This window comes from Rhinolophus ferrumequinum, chromosome 7 (genome assembly GCF_004115265.2).
Source record: "Rhinolophus ferrumequinum isolate MPI-CBG mRhiFer1 chromosome 7, mRhiFer1_v1.p, whole genome shotgun sequence".
Classification (NCBI taxonomy): domain Eukaryota; kingdom Metazoa; phylum Chordata; class Mammalia; order Chiroptera; family Rhinolophidae; genus Rhinolophus; species Rhinolophus ferrumequinum.
Genome location: NC_046290.1, coordinates 9,167,302 through 9,189,877, shown reverse-complemented (window position 1 = coordinate 9,189,877; position 22,576 = coordinate 9,167,302). Strand labels below are relative to the sequence as shown.

Sequence of the window (22,576 nt, the reverse complement as noted above, 5' to 3'; positions counted from 1 at the left end):
CCTACAATTTTTTAAAAAAGATTTTAGTGGGGAAGGGGAACAGGATTTTATTGAGGAACAGTGTGTACTTCCAGGACTTTTCTAAGTCAAGTTGTTGTCCTTTGAATCTTAGTTGTACAGGGCGTAGCTCAGCTCCAGGTCCAGTTGCCTTGTTAGTTGCAGGGGGCGCAGCCCACCATCCCTTGCAGGAGTCGAGGAGTCAAACTGGCAACCTTATTGTTGAGAGCCCGCACTCCAACCAACTGAACCACCTGTCCGCCCTGTCCCCTACATTTTATGTTGTCACTAGCTGTAGTTATGTTGTCACTAGCAGAACATTTTTGCAACTAAAAGAAGGTAGTTGTATTTTTCATTTATTAGGTGCCTGTGAGGTTCCAGGAATTGAATATAGGTTTAAATCATCACAAATGTTAGTGGGTTTATTTCTAACTTAGGAAACAAGAGCTCTCACATCACATAGCTAGAAGAGGACGGAGGTGGGATCTAAATCCAGGTCTGTCTGACACCAACGCTTGTACTTTTCTATGGCGCCACATGGCATGGTTTGTACATATAGGGCTGCAAGGCCGAAACTAGGTGACTCTCCATAATTTAGGGGTAAGTTCAGGAAATTTTACACTTTAGAATATAAGCAAAAAATGGCAATAATTCAGAACACAGATCCAAGTGAAGCCTGCATCTTATTTATTTTTTCTATAGCACTTTCCACAATTTGTAATTATATTTTATTAATAATTATGTATTTATTTATATTTTGTCTATTTAATATCTTCCCCCAGTGAAGGAATGATGGTTTTCCTTTGATTCTGAGATGTACATTTTTCACATTTTAACATCTGCGAATTCAGGATACATCTTAAAATTGACATTGTATTTAAGTTTCATTGGCAGTATTTTATTTTTTTTCTCTTTGTGTGTTACAAAAATAATTATGCATTTTTAATCGTTATTGAATTTATTGGGGTGATATTGCTTAGTAAAATTATATAGATTTCAAGTCTACATTTCTGTAATACATCATCTATATATTGCCTTGTGTGTTCACCCAGAGTCAGTTCTCTGTATCTTATAATTAATTTTTTAATGTTTGATTAAGTGTGTGTTTTAATTAGCTGCTCTGTGTTTAGTATGTAATACTGTGCGTGGCCCCATAAAAGGAACTCACAAACATTTGTTGAATGAATGAATGAATGAATGAATGAAAATGGAACTTTAAACTTTGCCTGAAGGTACGTGGATTTCTGGATGAAGTCTCCTGTCTACAAGCTGCTCATTGTCCACTCTTGTTTTCTCGCTATAGCTGACCTAAGATTTGTGTATGGTCACTACAGTGTTTCCCTGAAAATAAGACCTAACTGGAAAATAAGCCGTAGCATGATTTTTCAGGATGCTCATGATACAAAATAAGCCCTAATGCATTTTTTGGAGCAAAAATTAATATAAGACCCAGTCTTATTTTCAGGGAAATATGGTAGGGCTTATTTTATATTACGAGCATCCTGAAAAATCATGCTAGGGCTTATTTTCCAATTCTATCTTATTTTCAGGGAAACACGGTATTCTCAGCCTGGAAGGGCACAATGTCCAATAGGTAGGGCTGGAGAGCTCCTTGCTTAAGAGTTCCTAGAGGATGAGTATCAACAGCTGAAGCTGGTGCTTGATGGAAACTACTCCTGGGAAATCCCTCCTGAGTTTCCCACTGAACAATGTTTGATAACTCTTCTCCAGCGACCAGAAATCAATTTTATTTCAGGCAGGCATTTAGGAGGCAGGTGGTCAGATGAGGGTTTAGGCTTGTTGGTGCTGTTTAACCAGTATTCTCAGGGAGCCTCCTTCAGGTCTGGGACCCTCAAGGGGATCCTTTAAGACACCTACTGCCTATACTTAGCCATGGAGGGTTGACATTTTCAGCCACAGAGGTTGGAAGACTTTGCAGTTTATTGGGAAGCCTCAAGAGAGCCACGGTTACGCCTGCCAAACACAAAGTGAATGCTATCAGCCATCTGTGGAAATCTTCCCAGAAAGCAACTCTCCCCAAGAGATAAATGCTGTCAACGGGCTGCTGATGAAATGAGGATGGCACCTCAAATGCCATCAGGGAAGCACCTGACTTAAATGTAACTAATGAAAGATAAACAGTGATATAATGAATTGGAACCTCTGTCCTGAGGTCGTATGTTGACGGAAGATTCTTGGGACTGATACCGAGATGCTGAGCAAGGGTGATGAGAAAATTCTGCGATTTGCTGGTGACCTTTCAACACCACATAGGAGAATGACTTCTAGCGTCGATACCTGTCTTCATTTACAATCAGGACAGAAAACAGCTGCTTACCTATACCCAGAGGCTGACTTAAATATCCCAAAAACAAAATCTAACTTCCTGTGCTCTAGTTCTTTGCTTACCAAACAACACAGCAGGCCCTTGGATAACTTTGTGTTATAACATTGATGAGATGCCATAGGTATTTAACTCTTGTTTACATCCATGAGCCTAGGGTAAAATTGGTCTTGTTATATGTTGTTTTGTTTAAAGTTGCAGAACCTACTGATGATATTAAGTGAGGACTTACTGTAGTCAGGTCTAAACATTGTGTTTTTGTGACCCCTGCATATGAAGGCTTTGTTCTAGTGTTGGCTGTTGATCAGACGAATCTCCCAAGTTCAGATACCAAATTAGCAGTGGGTGTCAGTACGAAATTAGCAGCCCAGCTTTTAAGTCAGCCTCTAGTGAGGTTGATGAGCAGGATTTTGGCAGTGTGAGCTCCCTACTTCCTGATTATCTTTGGATGAACTCATTGGATTTGAGTTCCTGAACCTTGAGTTCTAAGGACTAAATCCTGGATTGAACAACCCAACCTTAAATGTCCTGCCTTTAATTCGTCTTGATGAGAGAAATCATACATAGCTAGAGCTCTCAAATCATGTTGGCTGTGATTTCCTGTCACGTCTTCACAGTAAGGATAATCAAGATGTTTAGTCACACAGAATAAATTACCTTGGTTTATTTGTATGTGCAACTGTGTGAGCACTAGTAATTTATGGACATCATTTGCTATTTGCATATGAAATAGGCTTCTTGTTCTTCATGGGGAAAAAATGGCTCCTCTGGGTCACAATTAGCCGATCTGACAATTAGTCACAATTAGTCACAACGCTGGCAGTTAATCGTGCACACAAAGTTGTTTAGACAAAGTAAGACTGAATTTCTTGAGCAATTTATTCAGAGCTGTGGCTTCTCTGCATTCTCTTTTGATATGGTTTGAAGTTTCTCCCTGTTCAAAGGAATTAGTCAACTATCTCTATTGACTCCAAGCTCATTGTTGGGCAGTGTATAGAATTAAATGGATGTCAGAACAAGTTGTGTCACAACTGAGTGGTTCGAATGCTTTGATAGGTTGATAAACATGAGTATGAGGCATGTTTAAACTGTGCAGCATATAAACAGTATTACCCTAACAACACAAGGCTTTGGAACGGGAGAGGCTCCAGGGGAGAGACTCTAGAAGGAACACTTGAATGGTCTAGATGAACTTTTAATTTTTATTTGTTGTATCTGGTGAACAGTATATGCAAATTAGCAATGTAAAAGCGAACTTCAGGTCCTCCAGAGGACTTTTCATTTGCAAGCCTGTTGGATGCTGAGTAGGTCTCCCAGGAGTTAGAAGATCATTCTGGAAGAGTCCAGAAACTGAGCAGATTGTGGTGGCAATGTTTAGGATCGGTAGGAGACAGCTCTGGAAGCAGAGTGTCACCCGTGTTTTAACGGTAAGAAGCTGTTGCCTATAAGCTTGCATGTGTGTCTTAGATTATCATGTCTCACACCTGTGTGGAAAAATACCTTAAAAAAGTTCAAAGTTATGCACTGATGAAATTGTGGGAAACATTTTTGTCTACTAATTTTTGGATAGTGCGTAAGGCAACATGTTGATATTTCAAATGAAAAAAGGGTTTGCATCCTTAAGCTTTTTTGCACATGGCCACCTAACCTATAACTAGTTGTAGAAATACACACTGCATCTTTTGGGGTGATGCTTGTCTGAGGGAAAACACATTCTGGGTGCTTTCCAGTCTTTGAGATCTGTAAGCTTTTGTTGGTGATGGGAGATCGTTAAGGCAGATTCTGGGCTGCGAGTTTTCTAGAGTCTATGAATACCCCACCTGGAAATGAGGAAATGCACAGGTTGGGAGATGCAATGATGGACGTTTCGAATCACATTGAAGCTTCTCTAGCACAGGGTCAGTCAGCAGTTTTTATTATGCAGGTGTATAGAGAGGGATTTGGAACCCTCTTCACTGCCAATTACCTAATGTCAGAAGAAAATGGAGGTTTCCCTGGGCTTCGGATCTCAACATTAACCCCTGTTTCCTCCGGGCCCGATCACTGTATTTTTTATGCATCCCCAACTGTCCAGATGATTCCGTCTAGCCTAGCAGCCTACTCTTTCACTGCAAAACAGAAATGCTGTCTCTGCATTTTCTAAGTACTGTGACACCAGCCACCCTCCACTACCCCGAGCTCCATGGTTCTGATCCTTCCCAAAGTCAGTGTCTTCCTGCCAAGCCCCTAAACTCTGTTGCTTGCAGGCACTTACTCATTTTTTTTTTAAATTAAAGTATAGTTGGTATACAATATTAATTTCAGGTAAAAACCGCAATGGGATACCATCTCACTCTGGTCAGAATGTCCATCATCAATAAATCAACAAACAACAAATGCTGGAGAGGATGTGGAAGAAAGGGAATCCTTGTGCACTGTTGGTGAGACTGCAAGTTGGTGCAGCCACTGTGGGAAACAGTATGGAGGCTCCTCAGAGAATTGAAAATGGAACTACCTTATGACCCAGCAATTCCATTCCTGGGTACTTATCCAAAGAAATCCAAAACACTAATTCAAAAAAATATATGCACCCTATATTTATTGCAGCCCTATTCGCAATAGCCAAGATATGTGAACAACAGAAATGCCCATCCATAGACGATTGGATAAAGAAACTGTGGTACATTTATACAATGGATTATTACTCAGCCATAAAAAAAGAATGAAATCTTACCATTTGCAACAACATGGATGGACTTAGATGATATTATGCTAAGTGATATAAGTCAGACTGAGAAAGACAAATACCATATGGTCTCACTTATGTGTGGAATCTAAAGAACAGAATAAGTGAGCAAACTAAACAGAAATAGACTCAGAGACATAGAGAAAAAACTGATGGTTGCTGGATGGGAGAGGGGTGGGGATGGGGGAGAAGGTGAAGAGATTAGGAAATACAAATTAGTAGTGACAATATAATCACTGGGATATGAAATGCAGTATGGGGAATATAATCAATAATGTTGTAAAGATTATGTAAGTCAGATGGGTACTAGACTTATCAGGAGGATCACTTCATAGATTGTGTAGATGCCTGACCACTGCACTGTACACCTGAAGCTGAAGTAGAATAATATTGAATGTGAACTATAATTAAATATATATGTATACACACACACACACACACACACACACATATATGAGTATATATATATATTATATATTATATATATAGTCACGGGATGTAAAGTACAGCATAGGGAATATAGTCAATGGTATTGTAACAGCTATATACGATGTCAGACGGGTAGACATCGTAGTAGACTTGGGGGGGTTATCACTCTGTGAGGGATGTAAACGTCTAAGTAGTACGTTGCTCTGTACACCTGAAACTAATAAAAACGTAGTTCCAGGTGTACAACATAGTAATTTGACCTTTGTATATCTCATGATGTACTCACCATATGAAGCCCAGGAACCACCTGCCACCCTGCAAAGGCATCACACCATGATTGACTATATACCCCTTCACCTTTTCCACCCTCCACTCTCCTTCCTTCTGGCAACTATCAGTTTGTTCTTTGTTTCTATGAGTCTGTTTTTGTTTATTTTGATTTTTAAAAAAATTCCACATATAAATGAAATCATGCAGTGTTGTCTTTCTCTTATTTCACTTAGCATAATACTCTCTAGGTGCATCCATGTTGTCACAAATGGCAGGATTTCATTCTTTTTTATTGCTTAGTAATATTCCATTGTGTATGTCACCTCTTCTTTATCCATTTGTCTATCGATGGATACCTAGATTGCTTCCGGGTATTGGCTATTGTAAATAATGAACATAGGGGTGCACATATCTTTTTGAATTAGTTCTTTGGATTTCTTTGGGTAAATACCCAGGACTGGAATTGCTGGGTCATATGATTACTCTATTTTTAGTATTTTGAGGAACTTCCATGCTGTTTTCCACAGCAACTATACCAATTGTAGAGCCACCAACACTGAAGCACGAGAGTTCCCTTTTCCCCACAACCTCTCTAACACTTGTTATTACTTGTCTTATTGATAATAGCCATCTGACAGGTGTGAGGTGGTATCTCATTGTGGTTTTCATTTGCATTTCCTTAATAGCTAGCGAAGCTGAGCATCGTTTTGTATTTCTATTGGCAATCTGTATGTATTTTTTGGAGAGATGTCTCTTCAGGTCCTCTGCCCGTTTTTTTGGATTGGATTGTTTATTTTTCTGTCTTCTGTGAAGCCTTCCTGACACTTTGAAGAGGTGAGGCATCTTACTTTTATGTCTGCTAGAGTCCTCGTCACATCTCTGTAGTGAAGTGACGTTTGTCCCCGTGTCTCTTTACCTCACTAGTTTGTGAGTTCCTGCAGGACAACGATATTGTTCTCTACGTTTTTAAATAGTCTCCCCTTAACACAGCACCTGGTACTAGTACTTCTTCATTTATGCTTGTGCAATTAATTGAACGAAGTAAACTTTTGACATACCTAAACAATTTTCCTGTACTTTACTACCAAGTCTAAAACATTAAAATCAATGATAAAATTATGAGTATAATTAATGAATTCTTGTCTTCCTTGGTACAAGCTACCTTTCTGGGAAACTTAAGTTTTTTTGAGGTTTCATTTATATATTTAGGATGCCATTCTGTTCATTGCACTGAAGTATGATATTCACAGAATTACTTTAATGTTGCAGTATATTATGTAAATAATGACTGCATATTCTATTTAATGCACTTATATGACAAAGTATTAAATTATAATATGGTGACCTAAAATGATCAATGACAAAGATTCCAAAACTACTTAACTTAAAAACTATAAATCTCTCTATATTTAACCTTGGTCTGGAACTCTTACTGTAATGATGCTATATTATAATTAGGTTATATAATAAAATAATTAACTTTATCCAGAATATACATGCAAATAACAACCAAATGTGCCATAAGCCCTGTGGGTTTAGAAAAGTCAAGCCATATATCCTTTTTGTTTTGTAATACACACAGATGCTTTTCAATGAAAAAATTTGAAATTATTTTGTGTATATTTACTGACTTATTTGCAGAAATATAGTCCAGATATGATGTCTGCCTGCTTTCTGCTTTTCTCATAGATGAAGAATGTGTAGTACCAACTTACAGGTGTACAATGGACACAAACTCCACACTTACAGATTCTGTTTTTCTTTCCTCCCTTAACATGAAACTGAAATATGTAATTTTGCTCGTTGACTCTGTTGACTTTGAGGGGAAAAGAAAAGGAAAGATTTACGATAGTCGCCTTGACTTAAATTCACCTCATTGCAAGCTGGCTTTAAAATGGAGGGGATTAGAAAACAATCAGTAACCACAAGATGGCCACGAGGTTTGAAAATTAATCTGGGGAACGTAATTTAGTGGTTACCAGAGGGTAAGGGGGTTGGGGGTGGTGGGAGATGAGGGTAAGGGGGATCAAATATATGGTGATGGAAGGAGAACTGACTCTGGGTGGTGAACACACAATGTAATTTATAGATGATGTGATACAGAATTGCACGCCTATGTAATTTTACTAACAATTGTCACCCCAATAAATTAAAAAAATAAATAAATAAAAAAATTAAAAAAAAAAAAAGTGGAGGCGAGTTGGCTCCCCGTTGCACAGACGTGTATGGTCATGCTTTGCACTCTATGTTTTGATGTGAGGGAGTGTTTGTCATCAGATTGCAGATTGCTAGGTTTCTCTAAACAGTGATTCTCCGCTGTGGGGGAGAGAGAGGGCTGCTCCTCTGGGGAGGCAGAACTCCTTCCCCTGCTCAGAAACGCTGCAGGGGGGCGGCCATTGTTCCCTGGGCGGCACAGGAGGAGCCAAGACAGAAAAGAACCTTTGCTCTCAGGTATCTTTTGCAAGCTGGAAGGATGTCAGTTTTGCTATTTTCTGGCAAAATAGCCAAACCGGTTTCAGCATCGTCTGTTAATCAGGCCCAGACGTGTTTGGACCGGTTAACACATTTCACATACACGAAGTCAAAAGTGTCAGGAAGCTCGAGGGTGTAGCTGGGGAGTGGGGAGTAGACACGTACCATTTGTTGTGGCCTAAGTGAGTACCCTTGATGCTGAATGAGTCAAAGCCCAAGATGCCCATATGGCAATCACACCATTGCCAGACCCTGGGAGAATGTGCCTCTAAGTGTGAAATTCACCCATTCCACAAATAGCTGTTGAGTGCCTGTTTGGGGCCAGGTGCTGTGGTCCATGACATGGTGGGGAAGAACACTTCCAGGGCTCGTGGATGTTGGAGTTCAAAGTAGTTTTTCCTACCAAGGTTTGCACAACTCCATTAATGAGGAAAAAGAAAAAAAGAGGGACCCAAAATTTATGTCCTTGGACTTTCTTAAGTTCCTCCCTTAAGTGAGAACCTGGCAGTACTAACCCGTGATGAACAATTTGTACAGTGATTTCCTCTGGAGCAGTGTTCTCAGGCTGGGCTGCACCTTGGAATCGCCAGAGGAGCTTTTGAGAAATAGCACTACTGCGGCCCCTCTCTGGACAAGAGAAGTCAGGATTTCTTGGGGGTGGGAGCCCCAGACATCAGGCCTTTAAAGCACCCAAGAGGTTCTAATGAGCAGCCAGCTTTAAGCACTGGTTTATTGTGATGGATGAGGGAAGTTTGGGAATTTCACCCTTGTGTCATATATAATGTGAATGGTGACACGTATATTTTTTAGTATGTAGGTGAAATTGAATTACATGGTCCCTGCTGCCAGAGGGGGCTCTTGGAATTCTGTAAGAATCTAGTAAAACATGATTTTGGAGTAAAACCATGGTGGCGTTGGAGGGAATATAGAATATATGGCCCCGTGAAGATCCACTGTCTCGAGCAGGTCCAGGAACTTGGTGTGCAGAAAACAAACTCTAGGTTAGAATTTGGATGATGGAATGTTGGGGGCAGAAGTGGGTGTGGTGATGGGCCTACCCCTACAGGAAATTTTGGGTCGGCTCGGGTGAAAAATCCACATGTAGTAAAAGGTAGAGAGGGGATCTTTATTTGCTTGGAAAGAATGACAGGTAAGGGAGTTAGTAAATGGGGGTGACTTAGGGGCCCTGGAAACTACAGCGAAAATAGACAAGATCCCAGAGCTTACTCTTTAGGACACCAGAAAACTGACAGGACCTTCTCCGTTTAAGTGCTCTCTCTTTGCAGTGGAGAGGAAGTGCGGCTCTTGTGACAGAAGGGAGGGCTTTCCTGTAGCACCTGCTGTGAGTGGATTAGCCAGCCTGGAGTGTCTTTCCCTTCCAGAAAGCACTTTGCTGAAGTGCTCTTGAGGTGGGAAGGAGGTACAGTGGTTCTTTTGCAGCTGTGGCCCTTCACCTGGAGACATGAAATGAAAGGGGAGGAAGAAAAGGCAAGAGGGAAATAGCACGGTTGGGAGCAGAGAGTTGCTAAATTGTGGTTCTCCCGGCCAATGAAAGACCAGGTTCGGAGGGTCCAGGAAGCATCACAAAGCAGCCTCTCCCAGTGAGGAACCGGGCCCTGTGGGTTGAAAGGAAAATGCTGGGAGACAAAGAGGGATGCTTGTCTTTGTTGGAAGACAAGGAAATGGGGTTAACTTTGTAGATATGGTTCTAAATGCCCATGAGTAGGAGAACTGCTGTTCTTCTCGGTTTCCATAACTCAGCACATTTAAATGGGAGGTAGGCTACGCGAGGTGAACTGTATGTGCTGTGAACTGAGAGAGAGCGTTATCCTCCAGACTAATGGTAGAATTTTGTGCAGTGGTTTACCCTGGAGTTATAACACCATGGAAGACCTAGGAGCTTATTGACTGGAGTCAGAGACTGCCATCATAGACTCACATTGAGCTGAAATAAATTGTTCCAGCCTTTGATTACCTGAGTGACTTGTAAAATGATTAATTTGGTTAATTTACCACTGATTAGCGATCAATGGAGGCTCTACTACGTACTGTGCTGCATACTGGAGATACTGCAAAAATCCAAATACATCACTGTCTATGGGGCTGAAACTGTTATAGGATGGTGAGACATTTATTTTGCTGCTCAGGAGATAAGCAGGATCAGATTATATATATATATTATATATATATATATGTATATGTATATATGTATGTATGTATATATTAGATAGGTGAGCTAAACCAGCCCTTTGGGTATCCTCCTTAAAAAAAAGAAAAATAATACATATTGTACTGCTAATAAGGCCTTTCAGCTCGGCATACACTTTGAGTAATTTTCCCTTCTGCTCCTGGATGTGCCCTGATTCGTCCATAGTTGGGGAAAATGGAACAGTGAAGCGAACTGGCCTAAGGTGAGCAAAGCTACATCCTTGGCCTTTTTAGCACTAGGTTCCTCAGGTGATGAATTCTCTGGGGACTTGACACTGACATTGGTATTAAGAGCCAAAGCGAAATCAGTCCCAGAAGTTTTCAGTGTGGTCACCTAAGAGAAGGAGTTTCAATCGCAACTCACAGCCTCCACATTATTTACAGTTATCTCCAGTGGGGGTTTTAATCTGTATTCTCCTCTCTTCCACTATGTTTCTTACATGCTATGTGCATACGTTTACAGGAAAGAACAAAACACCCGAATCAAACAGACAGAAATATATGTATTCAAAAATACGCCCCAGACGGTCATTAAAACAGATCTTTCCCCCTTTTTCAGATTCAGACCTGCGACAAGGCTAATTACGTCAACCTAGAAAAACTTTTTTTTTTTTAAACAAAGCACTATTTTTTACCTGCGGAACCTGTTCCTGGACCTACACGCTTCCCTGTGCAAAGGCATCGTATGTGGGCCTGGCGTGTATGGGATAATATAGTGTACAGGAGAACAGGATAGAAGTGAGTTGTTCAGCCAGGAGAGGGAGAAGCATGGAGGCTGGCCTACTGGCTGCCCCATCGGGGGACCCACCTTCTATGCACTTTTAGGAGATGACAGTGAGGTGCGGGGGGGTTACCATTTGCTGAGACACAGGAGTGCAGTGGGAGAGCTGGACACAGGGCATGCCAGCTGGGCAACAGTCCATCCTGGCACTAAAATGTCACCAGTGTAACTCAGAGAATGGTGCTCGTTAACTCCAGTTTCCACCCACAACTCCTTCTGTAAGCCATGCAATGTATATGGGGTCTCCCCACTGTGTGCCCTCCATAGCCCTTGAGTGGATTTAAAGAAGAAATGTTTATGGAATAATTTGAATGGGTGCAAGACTCTTAGCCGTCTGGGACACCGCATGTCTAGGCGTGGCCCTGCACACGCATCAGAGCTTGGTTTCCAATTCTGCCACTTGGAAAAATTGCTAATGGTTCATAGTCTCGATTTCCTTGTCTGGCGATAATAATGTCTGCTTCCTAGGGCTTTTGTGACCATGTAACCTAAGCACAGTAAGCAAATGATGATTAGCACATCCATACCTAACAATACAACCAGGGCAAACAGAGCAAAATGTCCTCTGACGCCCTTCTGAAGGTTGGGGAAAGGGTGTCCCTGCTCAGCCGGAAAGGGGCTCCTGGACCTGAAGGCTCCATCCTCCGTCCACTTTTGGCTGCCTGTGTTGTCAGTGGGGAGAGCCTGGGTCTGAGGCAACTGCTACCTGGGCCCAGCTTTCCAAGGACGGAGGGAGCTTAAACATATGTGCAATTAAAAAAATCATCATTAGAATGTTTTGTTTTACCTGAAGTTTGATGTCCAGGGTGAAAGCCTTGGCCCTGCCATTTTAATTCAAGTGCTGGTTGACTTAGTGTTATTATCTCAGGATTGCACCCAATTTAATCTTCACAGATACCTTCAAAGTTTGGGCTTTTCTCTCCCTTTTAACCATGAGGGTGAGGTCTTTCATGTAGTGGAGGGTTATCAACCTTGAGCCAAAATGACACGTGTGTAGTTCATACACAGTTTACGGACACAAACATGTAGAGTTGGGTTTGGGTTCTCCAGTTAAAGAGAAAAAAAAATGGGTGGATGGGTTTGTCATAAGAAGAAGTCACAGAGTTTTATTGTGAAAGAGCATGACAGTGGGTCTTTGTTGGGATTCATGCATTAAAATCTCAAGTTCTCTGGTCTGTGTTGACTTTTGAACCAATGAAAAATGGCTCCAGGGTTAGAGAAGGAATGGAGCTTCGCTGTCACCTGGTACCACACTTTGATTTTAGAGTTGTGGAAACTGAAGCCTGGAGAGGTTAAATGGCAGAGGCAAGGGCTTGCAATTAGTGGCAGAGCTGGCACTGGGACCTGTGACCCCACTCTGACACCCAGGCTCGTTTGTCTACATCAAATTGTCTCACCTTGGAAGCAGCATCTATTTCATGTGAGAGAGCACATTAGTCACTCTTTCATTCCAAGGCAGTAGTAATATACCTTGTCACCAGATTGCAGAAATGTTTTAATCATATGTTCCAGATTTCCTGGGACATCAGATAGGTTTCTGGCCACCTTCCCCACCCCCATCAGTTGTGTTTGTTCATGCAATGCAAAACAATATGAATGTGACTCTTAAAAAACCCAAATTCCATAGTTTGCCTCTCTCCTTCTTAATCCCACCCTGCCCTCTCTCTGTAAGCGTCCTAGACGTTTCAAAGGCCAGCAGGCCAAGCCACCACTAGACAGCTAGTCATCTGACAAGTGTTGCTGCAGTTCCCTAGCAGCCACAAAGCTGCAGCTTTAAGTTCATGGACTGACAATGTACTGGTCTGATCACTAAATATTTGCTTGACATTATTGACTTTTTTGTGGTAGTAAAACAAAAAACAAAGTCCCTCATGGTACCAGGATACCTGAGTACAAGTCAGTGAAAGTTGAGATTGATCATCGTTGTGGTCTTTCATCTACACGGCACTGGGGTTTACTTCATGCTACTTCTCATTAGCAGACAGAACAATCAGTGTATGTGACAACATACTTAATGCCGAACATGCTCTTTAATATAGCTCTGAAAATATTTACTTTAAAAAGCACATCGATAATTTGCTTTGTAGTCATAAACTGCCTTGGAGGTTTTTCTCCTCTGTGATGTTTAAGTAAAAATAGAATAATTAGTGTTAGTGTTCTATTTTAGGGATCAACATCTCCTTTACTCCGTTAGAACATATATATATATATATATATATATATATATATATATATATATATATATATATATATTATATATTATATATCTCCTTTGGAATCTTATAAAGTGTTGCCATGGCAGAATCTTATTTCAGTTTCTGTATTCTTTGGAAACCTTCAGTTGTGTCACATCCTGACCCTTTTGGCTCTCCACTTCTTTTATTTATTTTTGGCTGCCCAGCATTTGCCATCTTGTTTTTTGTTGCTTATTCCTGGCTCTTCCACTTGCCCACTGTATTCTTAAGCTTTTGAAGACATTTAGTACAAACTCAGAGAAATCACTCTGAGGAAAGCATTTTATTCCTCCCTGCCAGGAACATACAAAATAGTCAAAACAACAGGACATCTTCCTGGTTTTAGCCACATTTGAAAAAAGATTTAAATTTATTTCTATTTGACCGTTATAGAATGTGTATTTTGTGTCAGGACTTGTGTTAGTTTCTTTTTGGAGAAATGGTAAGAAAATAGGTATATTGTTTAGTTGTTTTTTTTTTTAGCTTTAACCCCCCACCCCTACCCCCAACTTCTTTTAAAGTAGTTCTTTCAGACGCAGAAAAATGAATATAAATTGCATAGGTCTAGCGATGAACTTTCAATCACTCTGAAATCCTCAACTTTTCACTATTTACTTTTTCTAAAGGTTTTTGTATCTTAAATAGTTCTTCATTGATTCTAAATTCCCCTAAATCTACTAGTGCTGCACCTCTTTTCTTTATAGTGGAGTTTCTAGAAAGAGTAGTTTCTATCCAGTAGCTTTATATTTCTCTTTCCCCAATCATCCTTTTCTCAAGTCTACAATCCATTTGCTTTCTATCCAACCAATGAAATGATTCTAACAAGGGTTACTGTGTCATCTCCTGCTGCATAACAAACCACATCAGGACTCCATGGCCCAAAGCAGCAACACCTGTCTGTTATTCCTCCTGATACTGTGGTTGACTGAGTTCTGCAGGGCTGTTCTTCTGTTTCACATGGCATTGGTTGGGTTGCGGTCACTTTCAGGCTTGATTAGGCTTGGAATGTCCATGACAGCTTAAAAGTTCTGCTGGGGTGTCAGCTAGGAGGTCGACTGGGGCTGTTGACTGGATGCCTTGTGTCATGCGGGGGACACTGCTCGCTGCGCCATTTGTCGTGCAGGGCGGCCTGCGGGGTCTCAGCTCCCGTTCCCCACACAAGAACATAAGATATGGTGAGGCCAAAAAGGAACACCCATGGAGCCATAGGTAGGGGAGTCATACCACTATATTCTCTCTGGCGGCTGGGTTGGAGACACAGGAAGCAGGAGCCACACTGTTTGCAACCCTCACTGCTCCACTTGCAGGCTCAGCTACCATCTTCTTGCTAGCCCCCATTTTCTGCTAGCATAGCCAAGGCAGTTATATTAGTGACCAATGGCTCACTGGTTACAGCTGACGGCCAACTAGCCACAGCTGATGGCCATCCAATCACAGTCGATGGCCATTTACTACCTGAGCCAGCACCTTTCCATGTGAGGCCGAGAGCCTGGAAACTGCACTCCTGGCTCTGTCCCCACACCTTACTTATTTCTCCGTGTCTTTTCCCCATGTGGGTTGGCCTTCTCACAGCATGGTGGCTGGGTTCCCAGGGAGCATTCCCAAGTGCAAAGGCTGAAGCCGAAGGTCTCCTAAGAACCAGTCTAGGAAGTTTTACAGTTCTCCCTTTAATCTTTTGGTGAAAACTGGTCACAAGGCAAGCCAAATTCAAGAGGAGAGAAATAGAGTCTCTCTTGCTAGATTAGTGGCACGGTCACTTTACAGAAGAGTGGTGGGACGCTGTAGCCATCTTGTAAACACAATGACGAGGGCGATCCTAACTGACCCAACCAACCGTTTAGAGCATTGGCACTACTGGCCACTCTCCGTGGTTTATCGCTGGTGCTGCCTCCTGCTTTCCTTTCTATCTCTCTTCCCACTCATCCTCAGCCTTCTCCATTTGTTCCTCTTTCCCTCCTTGCTCCTGGCATATTGGTGTCCCCCAGAGTTCTTTACCTTGTTTTTTCACTGTCCATGACTTTCTTAGAAAGTTATATCTGCACTCATGGTTTACACTGATTTATTCACTCATTTTACTAATATTTATTGAATAACTACTATGCCCATACCATTTCCCGGATTAAAGTGCTCATATCAAAATTGGGCAGGTTCTGCACTTCCACCCCCCCCCCAGCTAGAAAATGACATTCATAATATACACTGTCTATGTATGTCTATCATAATTATTTTATTTCACTGGTTCTCAGTGGGGGTTGGTTTTGTCATGCAGGGGACATTTGGCAATGTCTGGACACATTTTTCATTCTTACAGTTTGGTGGTGGGGAGCTACCGGCATCTCGAAGGTATAGAATAAGAATGCTGCTAAACACTCTGCAGTGCACAGGGCCACGTCTCACAACAGGGATGGTCTGGCGCATAACCTCACTTGTGCTGGACTGAGAACCTCTATCTCTGTGTCTGCAATGCAATTTCTCCTTGCGCTCTGGCTCCACAGTCCCAATGGTCTGTCGTAGGCTCTGGAAACGCCACCTCCCGTCATCTACCTGACTGCCCTTCCTGCTTCCAGGCTTGCATCACTCTCGTCCACTTTCCACACTGCTGTCAGAATAACTGATTTTATGATGCCGTTTGGGCAGCTAAACATCTCTCCTGAGTTGAACTCATCAGTGATCCTCTATGGACCTCAGACAACGTTTAAACCTTCTAATGTGGCCCATGAGATGTTTTATGATCTGACGTCTTTCTCATTTCCCATCATGTCTTTCCAGTCCTTTTTAGTGTGGCCATCCTGGCTGCCTTCTGGTTTCCAGAATGTGCTACGTATTCTTATGCCTCTTAGCCTTTGCACTGGCAGAGATGCCTCTGTCATCCTTTAGCTCTAGGCTCTAGTCACCTCTTCCTGACGGTTTTCCTGTATTACCACTTGTATCCCTCCTCAGCCCCAGGCTAGAGTACGGGATCCTCCTTTGTGCCACTTCTCCGAAGACCCACACATGTCCCGGCATAAATCTGACAGCCCCTAACAACTGTAACACCATCCTGTCACATTTTTGCTCACATCCGGCCAACCAGGCTGTGAGCTTTTTTGAAGTCACTGTTTAGCGTTTGCCTCTATAGTGCTGGGACACACTTGAGGTTTAATAACTGTTTGTTGACCAGATGAAGGGATCCAGAGGGCCCACCTTTCCTCTTCCTAGTGGATGCTACTAGCTGGCATTAAAAGAAATTAACTTAGTTTAATAAGTTGGAAGCTGAATGTCCGCCAATGACGAAACGGTTGAATAAATTATGGTCCATCCATATTACTGAATGTTTTGCAACTATTACACAGATTTGAATAGTCTGTATTAAACTAGAAAGAAGCCTGTGATGCATTATTAAGGGAAAAATGCATGAAAAATTTTATAGTATAATGTAGAGATGTGTGTATACGTTTGCATATGTTTGTATGAGCATAGCGCATGCGGAAAGATATGCCTCAAACTGCTAACATTGGTTATATTGAACATGCTTTATTATTGTAGTTAATAATCAGTTTAAAAGTGATGAGTGGTATTCAGAAATTCATTTCAAGATGATATGAATCTGTAGGCAAACAATAAAGACAGGACATAGTATAGAAGAATATTTCTTTAATGGCTTAGGGAATATTTACAAAAATGGGGATTTTTTTTTGTGTGTGTGTGTTGAATGCTTATATATACATAGAAATAAGTCTGTAAAGATTTAGAACAAAATGTTAACAGTAATAATTTCTGGATGGCAGATTATTTTTATTTCGTTTGGCTTATCTCTTGTACGCATTTCAAAACAATGAGCCCATGTTATTTTCATAATAGAAATAACATTATTTCTAAAAATAGAAGACAGTCTATAAAATCAGGTACCATGAAGCTGCCTGTTTTCTGAATATCCGAGACTTGAAAAAAGAACAATAGCATGAAATTATTACAAAATGAATTTATTTGGAGACTAGCAGTTGCCACATAACATTTTTGTTCCTTTCTTGTAGCAAAGGCTGAAGGAAGAAAAGGAAGCAAGGCGGGCGCGTTTGGACGGTAGGCATGACTACTTATTTGCAATTGTAGCTTCCTGCCTGGACCTGAACAAAACTTCAGTGGAGGATGCCATTCTTGAAGGGAATCAGGTGCGATGCATTTGCGATCTCACGGACTTGCTATGGAGGGCAAAGAGGGTCAACTGACACTGTCCTGTGGGGATCCCATGCTGGGCCTTCGAGGAGGGGGCCTGTTTTAACATGCACGGGGACTCCAGTCTGATTCTGTACAGGTAGTGGCAGAATGAGCTTGGGGTTCTCCAGCTCTTTATGTCGAATGGGGGTACTTATCTTTGTCATTTCCACAATTCTGATGGCGATGTACCCTGCAGTGGTCAGGCATCTACCCCGTCCATGAAGTGCTCTCCCTAATAAGACATGTGGCCATCTGACACCCTACCAAATCTTTACCACATTATTGACTATACTCCCCAAACTGTCTTTCGTATCCCCGTGGCCATCTTGTAGTTACTGATTGTTTTCTAATCCCCTCACCTGCCCCCTTACCCCCACCCTCCCGCCCATCTAGCAACCCTCAGCTTTTCCTCTATGTCTCTGAGACCGTTTCTGATTACTTTGCTCATTTATTCTATTCTTCAGATTCCACATATAAGTGAGATCATATGGTATTTGTCTTTCTCCATCTGACTTATTTCACTTAGCATAATATCCTACAGGTCCATCCATGTTGTTGCAAATGGTAAGATTTCCTTCTTCTTTATGGCTGCGTAATACTCCATTGTATAAATGTACCACAGTTTCTTAATCCAGTCATCTACCGATGGGCATTTCGGTTGTTTCCATGTCTTGGCCATTGATAATGCTTTTCAATGGTAGGACTGTACATGTTCAACAACCAACACTTTGGGCAAGAGGGTCGAGGGAAGCACTAGTTTGAGTGTTTGCTGATTTCTGTTGAGTAAATACTCCCACCATGACTGATTCCAGACTCCCAGTGCGATGTTACTACAGGGTAAGTGGAGAGAGTCATGATCAGTGGGCTGCCACGAGTCAGTATGAGCCGGTCCAGCTGGCTCTGTTCCTTTTTGCTGTGTCACTCTGGTAGGGTTAATAGGAGTCAGTGAGATTGTTAGGGTGGATAACACTGATATGTTTAAACCACAGGATGAATCAGTCGGGGTTGAGAAAATGTCCCTTTCCTCCTCTTCGTCCCCCTCATCACAGCAAGTGGTTATTGAATATTTGCCATGTGCCCGTCTCTGTTATAAGTGATGGTTGCCATGCAGGGTGTCATGCGGGGTCTCTAGTCCCGCTCCTCACATAAGAACGCAGGATATGGTGAGGCCAAAAAGGAACACCCACGGAGCCATAGATAGGGGAGTCATACCACTATGTTCTCGCTGGCGGTTGGGTTGGAGACACAGGAAGCAAGAGCCACACTATCCACAACCTGCCGTCCGCTTTTCTCTGCCAACCAACCTCACTTGCTAGCTGCAATCCGCCGTGCTAAGTGTAATCCACGCTTGCTAGTTCAGCCACCGTCTTCTTGCTAGCCCCCATTTTCTGCTAATGTAGCCACGGCAGTTATATTAGTGGCCAATGGCTCACTGGTTACAGCTGATGGCCAACTAGCCACAGCTGATGGCCATCCAATCACAGTTGATGGCCATTTACTACCTGAGCCAGCACCTTTCCACGGGCGGCCGAGAGCCTGGAAACTGCACTCCTGGCTCTGTCCCCACAATGTTCATCTATTATCTCATTTAATCCTCATAAAACCAAGAGGTAGATAATATTGTTTGCAAAAAATGGAGGCATTTTCTGCAAACAATATTTTTTGCAGGAGACAAGGTCACATAGCTGATTCAGTCTTGGAAAGATTGTTCTCGAAGTGGATTGCTTAACTCTACCTTACTTCCAATTTAGACATCTGGATGTGGGATAATGCAGGTGGGACCAATGAGTAAAAGTTCGGAATTGGAAGAACCCCAGTATGACCCCAGGTCATACTGCTGTGTAACAGTCAGGACCCAGGAATGTCAAAACCTGGAGGTTTAAAGAAAGCCTCCTGGCTTAGACTTACCCACATGACTCGAGGGGCAGCTCCAATACTTGGCTTGGATATTAACCTCATGGAGTGTGTTTTAGTTATCCCCATAGCATTCTCATGCAAGGAAATGTAACAAAGGAAACAGGGCAACTTGCTTTTCCTTATATTTCATGGTTTTATCTGTGACATGATAGGAACTGAAGGTGGCTTATTTTCACACTTAAATTTTTCAGGCTAGTTTATCCTTTAAAAAATTTTTATTTTAAATTGTGGTAAAATACACATAACATAAAATTTACGGTGTTAATCATGTTTAAGAGTCCAGTTCAGTAGTTTTAAGAATATTCATCTTGTTGTGTAACTAATGTTTAGGATTCTTTTCATCTTGCAAAACTGAAATTCCACACCATAGAACAACTTTCCATTGCCCCGTCACCCCAGACCCTGGCAACCACCATTCTACCTTCTCTCTGTAAATTTGACCACGTTAGATACCTCATATAAGTGGAAGCATACAGTATTTGTCTTTTTAGGACTGGCATATTTCACTTAGCAAAATGTCCTCAAGGTTCATCATGTTATATAGCTTGTGTCAGAAGTTACCTCCTTTTTAAGGCTAATTAATATTTCATCGTATGTATGTACCACATTTTGCTTATCCATTCACCTGTCAATGAACAGCTGGGTTGCTTCCACCTTTTGGTGAGTGTGAACCATGCTGCTGTGAACATGGGGGTACAAATATCTACAAGACCCTGCTTTTAATTCTTCTGGGTATATACCCAGAAGTGGAATTTCTGGATCATACAGCAATTCTATTTTTAATATTTGGAGGAACCAGCATACTGTTTTCCACAGTGACATTTTACATTCCCACGAACAGTGCACAAGCGTTCCAATTTCTCAACATCCTTGCCAACATTTATTATTTTCTTTTTTTTTGACAGTCATCATCAGATTTTATCCTTTTTCTTTTAATTTTAATTTGAAACTGTGCTATTGACTATTTAAAAGAAGCATTTTCATCGGCAGCAGGCCAGTCGGCAGACCTCTCCGTGTCCAGTGAACCTCATGGGTGGATCTGAGGTCCAGGTTGCTATTGGCTGGACTCTTCCAGAGTCACATGGGTTCTCATGGCATTTTTTAGTGATTATTGAAGGTTAATATTAATAATTATTTCTAGTGAGTTAGACTAGGTTTTGAAAGGTTTGTTCTCTTTTTCTGATCTGCAATTGAATGCAAATGAAACAGTCATCGATATTTATATCTGCGTTCAACAGTTCAACATGTTAGGAAATTAGCAAAAATGGAGGGGCAATCACTATTTGCATATGTAGCAAATATTTTTATAATTAATTGAATTACTTCTTTGAATTCAATCTTTACTACGTGAAGCATTTATTCTTTTGTGGTTTTTATGATGAAAAAAATGAGATGCCTTCTCCATGGTTTGCATTAGATGTAGTCCTCAGGTAGGAAGATGATCATAAATGCTGATTTCAATGCACTTTCTAATTCAGAACAAAGTCCTTACCTTGCCTTTTCTTTTTCCCAGATTGAAAGAATCGATCAGCTTTTTGCTGTTGGAGGTCTTCGTCACCTCATGTTTTATTATCAGGATGTGGAGGTAGCAGGAACAGGTATCCAAATTGGATGTGACGTAACCCTGAAATGTGTTGTTAGATTTACTTGAGGATGGCACAAAGCACAAAGCCACTGTGAGAGCTGAACGGGCCTTGTACACTGTCACCTTGGGAGGGGGTCAGGTGTGCAGCGGCGAGGTGTGCTGGCTGACGCCCAGGTTCCATTTTCACCTCAAGGAAAGGGGACAGATAATGGTGGGTATTTAGCTTGGTTGTTTTACGTATTTGGGGTAAGTTTTCCTTTTCAGGCTGTGCTGGTAATTAAGGAACAATAAACTAGTTACATTTTGAGACTTCCTTTCCTTACGTGGTAGTTCATTTTATGCAATTATGCTCTAGAACTTCTTGTGGGCATCTGTTCCTTCTCTATATAGACACTATTTCTTTTTAACCGGGATTGTTGCCAATAGACATAACACAAGTTTTCCAATTAAATATCACATTATATTTATTTTCTACTGACTATGATTCAAATGAGCAATATTGAATGATAAATTTAGTCATTTTCACTTAAGAAAAATTTGTGAATCTTTGTGTGGAGTCAACTGGCAAATCCCATTCTACTTTTATGTGGATTCGTATAATTTTAAAGCCAAAAGAGGGATATAAACAAATATATTATGATTGCATCAAAATATCACATGCACCCTTTTATTACCTTTTTGAAGAAAGGGAAAATAGTTCTTGCTGTTGGTATATAGTATGACTCTACTTTTTGGTTTAAAAAACTGTGGAAATTATGCATGCATACCTGAAATGACTGGCATTTTCCCAAAATTGTCTACATGATATTTTATGGTCAGAAAGTTCATTATATTTTGAATGAAAATTCAAAATAATACACAAGTTTTGTATTTTGTCCCAGGTTGCAAAACTCATGGAATGTTGAGTTCATCCATCAAGTAAGCACTGGGTGAAGTTGGCTTTTGTGTATAAATTTTACATTGAACAAGGAAGGTGTATGGGACGTGAGCATAAATTCTAGTTTATTTTTGCTTCCCACTCCCCCTTTAAACCTTTTCAGTGGGAGTAGCTTGTCTTCTGACCTTGGATTAAAATTCAGATAATCCCATGATTTTTCTGGATATTCTTGGATAAGAAAAATTCCTATGGTTGTTTCAAATTACAAACAATCTCAGTTCAGGAACTAAAAACATCCCATTGATCAAAACTAGTTGATCTAAAGTTAAATCTAGTTAATCCCTGGCTCTCTCCCTTCCTCCCAACCCCCGTCCCCAGCAGGGGTCTCTGAAGACTGACATTGGCAGTGGGAGAAGAGCATATGGTTCTCTGCTTCCTCAATTTAACCTCGCCCACCCCCACCCCCGTTGTCTACCTTGTGGTAACCACAGTTTCTGACTGGTCAGGTAGGAAGTAGGGCGGAGACGAGAGGTAAGAGGTGGC

The 22,576-nt window shown here is 41.3% G+C and overlaps 1 protein-coding gene across 1 annotated transcript in view; it reads left to right on the top strand.

Annotated features, from left to right (window-relative positions):
• Positions 1-3,487: 3,487 nt before the first annotated feature.
• DNAH5 (dynein axonemal heavy chain 5) overlaps positions 3,488-22,576 on the top strand; it is a 210,324-nt gene continuing 191,235 nt past the window's right edge. The window contains exons 1-3 of the mRNA XM_033111135.1: positions 3,488-3,768; positions 17,474-17,608; positions 21,085-21,169. Of these exons, the coding sequence (XP_032967026.1) occupies positions 3,712-3,768; positions 17,474-17,608; positions 21,085-21,169 (277 nt within the window). The 5' untranslated portion in view covers positions 3,488-3,711. The remainder of the gene's footprint in view (positions 3,769-17,473; positions 17,609-21,084; positions 21,170-22,576) is intronic.